Source organism: Priapulus caudatus, unplaced genomic scaffold (assembly GCF_000485595.1).
Source record: "Priapulus caudatus unplaced genomic scaffold, Priapulus_caudatus-5.0.1 Scaffold1372, whole genome shotgun sequence".
NCBI lineage: Eukaryota > Metazoa > Priapulida > Priapulimorpha > Priapulimorphida > Priapulidae > Priapulus > Priapulus caudatus.
The window spans coordinates 64,305-69,628 of NW_014578433.1; the positions used below are offsets into that span (position 1 = coordinate 64,305).

Consider the following 5,324-nt stretch of genomic DNA (forward strand, 5'->3'; position numbering starts at 1 on the left):
AAATTAAAAATTATTTATCGCCTTTTTGTGTTCAGAAAATGTTAGGCTACAGATGTGGCTAACAGGAATCCAAATTGGCTAATGACAGTTGATTCTGGCTATTTGTTTGGCTACAGGAGAAAAAATCCTAGCTAGGGCCCTGGAGAGGGATAGGTGAAAAAGGAAATCTGATAATTCGTACACAATGGGCAATTCTGATAAATCCACATGAAAAAAATAATTTGTAAAAATATTATAATTTGGTTTGTAGGTAAGCATAAAGCAATAGCTGTAAAGGAGAGCAGCGCGTAGATAGCACCATCAGTAGCAGCAGCCAGCAGCAGAAGCAGTAGCAGTAGCAGCAGCACCATCAGTAGCAGCAGCAGCAGCAGAAGCAGTAGCAGTAGCAGCAGCACCATCAGTAGCAGCAGCAGCAGCAGCAGCTCCACCAGCAGCACCACCACCAGCAGTAGCAGCAGCAGCAGCAGCAGCATCACCACCAGCAGCAGTAGCAGGAGCAGCAGCAGCAGCAGCAGCACCACCACCACCACCACCACCAGTAGCAGCAGCACCAGTAGCAGCAGCACCACCACCAGCAGCAGCAGCAGCAGCAGCAGCAGCAGTACTTGGGACCTACCTCAGCCAGCATGATGCGAGTCTTCACGACGTCCAGCGGCGTGGTCACCGCAGCCGAGATACCGCCAGACAGTGACCCACACACGGCCGACTCCCATGGTGTCACCTCACTGCCCTGGTACGCCGCCCACTCTACCTGTGTGACAAGAACATGTCGATTCGGAGACAGGTCGCTGGGTGTTCATTCCACTACTGTGGTGGAGTCCCGATGGCTATCATAATTCTCATCTCTACTTATATACCGGGCTGTAAGAGGTAGTGAAAATGTGACAAGGTCCCCAATCCTTCATTGAAGAATTTAATGGCCGTTTGGTTTGGTGTTTAACCATACTAAAAAGTGGCCATTTCAATTATATTTATTTCATTTTATGTGCTTTACTAGCAAAAGGGAGAATTCTTTTACACTTTATGTCTGAAGTTCCCAGCCCTTTAGCTCCAACCAAGTGCTTATTTTACGTTTCTATCGATGACACATACACTGAGCAGGTTATTGAGTTTTGTGCACATATATGGTGTAGATGCTTGATGCAATACATGAGAAGTATTTTAATTAACAAATTACTCAATTTGGTAGATGTGGTTTTCCTCACTTTGTGCCGATAGATGGCAGGAAGACAGAATTAATTGTGTATTAATTTCATACTGAATTTAATTTCATACTGAATTTAATGTGATATCATGACAATTATGCCTTGAAATGACATTGAGATGTATGAAGGCAAGTCAAATTAGATTTATTCGGCTAGGTGTCGCGTGTGAAATACAATGAGTACAGGACGTAATCATTATTTATCACTGTAGACATTTTCATGTAATCATGGTGTTGTACTATATCATGTTAAAAATTTAAATGTCTGCTCATCACACATGTCATCGATGGCAAATGAATAAGAATCATAACAAATTAAAACGGATAGACCTCGCAACAAAAAGCCTATATATACCTACTGTGAGCATACTTGCAGTATGCAAACATTACGAAATGTTCTCATTGAGCCAGAAATGTGCTCCGAAGTTGACTATTATGTCAACTTTTATGTCAGACGCAAGTTATTTGTACGAAGTGCTAGATAACGCAAAATAGTATCCATATACGCCATAGCGCAAATAGTTCCTGGAACACTATATTTGTTTCCTGGTTGCATAAGTAATATATAGTCATAATAGATAACTATATATGATTTTAAAAAATTTCCCAATTTTGTACTGAATAAACATCAAATAATGAATTATAACTTGTTTTATCATAGAAAGGAACTGTTACTGAATCAAGTAGATCGTTCCGCTGTGTCGCTACGTTCGTAAGAGAAGTAATTTCGTTTAGATTTTGAGAAGAAATGTTATGAAAGTAGCAATACAAATGAGTTGTAGTGAATTTTTGCAACATATGCAAGCTCACAGTAGGTATATATATATGCATTTAGCTGCGAGGTTGATCAACTTTAATGGGTAAATTTTGGCAGGTACAACTGCATACAACCTACCTTCATTAGCTCCCAGATAGGGAACTGTATGAAAGAGAAGGGTACCTCTCGTATGACGGTGCTCCAATAACCTCGATACAAACCTCCGAATCCCTATAAATATTCACCAGACAGTAATGGACAGATGATTAAACATCACAACCGACAACATTCACATGTAAAAGAATCTATGCCATTAAACAACAAGAAGACGTAAGATTGCGAACATTGACACTAACAACATGCGATAATAATATAGAAGTGAAGTTTGATGACATTTTCCAGATGTCTATAATCACCTCATTTCTGAGAGTTGCTCTCAGTATTTGCATGCTAGGTATGTGCAGAGCTTGGGCCCTTTGCTTCACCACCTCAACTGGAACCCTGATGAGACAGGCAACCTGCGAGCGAGAAGTTCTTGTGTTCAGCTGCCTACAGTTAAATCATACAAATGGCATAATACAAAGACATTTAGATGGACTTCTATATACTACTGTGTTTGGATGAGTATGATATTTATATGTTGTTATCTTCTGTTGGAACGACAGCAGTGGTGGATCCAGGGGGGGGGCACAAGGGGTGGTCGTCCCCACCCCTTGGAATTTTGAGTATTTTAGCCTAACACCCTCCCTCCTCGGGCGCTTCGTGCACTTGAGCTTGCATGATTTGAATTGCCCCTTCCCCCCCCCCACTTAGAATTCACTTCTGGATCCGCCACTGGACAGTGCATACTCTCCTGTTGCAGAAACAAATGACTATTCTGCACTGGAACTTTGAACGGCAGCATACATTATAATTGTCAGGATACTGTCATTATTCGATACTGCATATTAGTAATGTTGTTGTTAATCAGAAGTTGATGCACGGCAGAGAATGGCATGCACTATAATTTCTTACCCCCAAAAGAACAGGCCCAAATCTGCGGCATTAGTTTTTTCTAAATACTTTTCAACACGCGATATCACATTTCACGCTGCCGAAATGAAACAATCAGGTGCCTGCTCCCACAATTATCAATATAGCACCCCACCATTTCATACGCACGTGCCAGCGGGAAGTGTGACACAAGCTGGCTATCTGTAACAAGGGTTGATTACACATGTATGCGTGTTACTAAATATGTGCGCTTGCACGTCTGCCAAATTACTTTCTTGGAATGTTTTCAGAAAAAATATGGTAAAGTCTGTGAGACCCCGCTCTGGAGTGTACAGCTGATGTTTATTTGGAACCCTGATATTCACGTGTATCTTTGTCAGCATTTGTATATATATATATATATATATATATATATATACCCTACTAATAAGCTATTATTAGCTTTTATCTTATTCTCTATATCTCTAAGATTTGATATGCTAGGATGATGACATCTGCATGCTGGGAATTTACACAGGTAGACTTTTTTCTCGAGAAAGAAGAAATTCACACAGACAGGTGCGACGGTCTGGTAACTCTGGTTACATGGTACAGAATCCCATAACAGCCATATAAAGCTCATATGGGATACAGAACGAGATTGCATCACATACAGCACACAGATAGCATAACTCGACCCTGCAGACAAAACCTGCAGTCTGTGCAGGTTTACATCATGTATCTACGCAAGTACCTACCACTTCACCGCAAGACGCTGCAGATGAGTGACCCATGGCCATATACCGTTCCGGCAAAACGAGACTCGACAATGCTTTCACCGTTTCATACGTGCAGAAGAATGCTGATGCTACAATGGCGAAAAATCAGGATGCAATCACGTTAGTGTATTTCGTAATGTTGTATATGACTCATGCTCTCTGTATTTACCCAACCTGACCATTGGGCACAGAATTGAGTTCATCTCATATACTTTCATGCTGTGCATATAGTATATGTAAAAAGTATGCATGCGTGTGAATGGGGGGGGGGGAGGCAGATTTGATCCTGCAACCGGTGTACGAACTCAACATTGAATGAGCACATGGGGACACTTAGCCACCCGTCCCCCCTCTGTTGGACTAACATGAATTTTACACATATACCGATTAATTATTGCTAAGTATAATAGTCGCGCGGCTGTACAAAACGGCACCTGATGCATGCGTTAAATTATATGTAATTGAGTGGCAAAGCAGGTTACAACCGTTTTGCAGCTTTTTTCACAATTCCAAGAAAGAGTTTTGCTGTCACCCTCATCCCAGCAGTGATCAACCCATGCCTCCCCCCCCCCCCTTGTACAGCAATCAATGCCGCGCTGCAAGCGCAAGAATTGTTCTACTAAAAAGAGAATTGCCGTAGTCCGAATGAAGGCTGTACGTGTACTCAAAAGTGCCTCAAATACCATCTCCTGTGATCTACATTTTCAAAAATATCTGGGGGAGACACCCATACTCCCTGCCTTTTTTTACCCCCTCCTTGAAATCCTGGACCTACCACTGATAGAACCATGCTCAAAGTGAAAGATTCGAGTCTTAAAGAAAATTTCCTAAATGGTTAACATGCATCAATTGTAAAATGTACAAAACTGTTCAATCATTATCAAATCCTTCCAATTCCAATTTCCAGCCAACCGTTTTTTACAATCTGACCAGCCGTGTGAAAATAACAAAACCGACTGCATGGGTTAGAACTTTGGCGCACCAGTACCAGTAGTTTACAGACATATACCATTTACATAGCATCAATTGAACCTATCGATCTGGCAACACAAAAAATGTGGCACCACCAGGACTGACCTGTAGGGAGAGAGCCGAGTGCAGCTGGTCCGAGACCGGCATACAATCGTTTAAAGCCACCCGACTTCCAGAATCCCTGACTGCTCTGCAGACGCGTCTTTATCGTGTCCAGAGGAAATAACGATATATCTGTTGCAGTTCCAGCTGCACCACCAGCCTAAAATATTATTCACAGTGAGTGAGTCTATGTGCAAATCCCACCGAATATACATCATTGATCATACACACGTAGACATGCACACATATATATAAATGGTACACGCATGCATGTACCAATTTACCATTGTGAGCAGTATAGACATTTACATGGTCATATGTGTATATTGACGTGACTAACGGTAGCGCTCATAGGGTCTATGTCCTCCAGGGTACTGCCGGAACGTACCCTGGGTACGGTCCGGTATACCGAAACGTACCCTGGTCACTATTTGGTATGGTTAGGGTTAGGATTAGGGTTAGGGTTATGGTTCGGGTTATGGTTAGGGTTAGGGTTAGGATTAGGGTCAGGGAGTAGGCGTAGGCGACTCCCTAGACT

General features: G+C 42.1%; 1 protein-coding gene across 1 annotated transcript in view; it reads right to left on the reverse strand.

Annotated features, from left to right (window-relative positions):
• LOC106816416 (S-adenosylmethionine mitochondrial carrier protein-like) overlaps positions 1-5,091 on the reverse strand; it is a 45,760-nt gene extending 40,669 nt beyond the window's left edge. The window contains exons 1-6 of the mRNA XM_014821025.1: positions 5,071-5,091; positions 4,790-4,946; positions 3,692-3,801; positions 2,378-2,479; positions 2,100-2,192; positions 617-751 (exon numbers count right to left, since the gene is read on the reverse strand). Of these exons, the coding sequence (XP_014676511.1) occupies positions 617-751; positions 2,100-2,192; positions 2,378-2,479; positions 3,692-3,801; positions 4,790-4,946; positions 5,071-5,091 (618 nt within the window). The remainder of the gene's footprint in view (positions 1-616; positions 752-2,099; positions 2,193-2,377; positions 2,480-3,691; positions 3,802-4,789; positions 4,947-5,070) is intronic.
• Between the last annotated feature and the right edge of the window lie 233 nt (positions 5,092-5,324).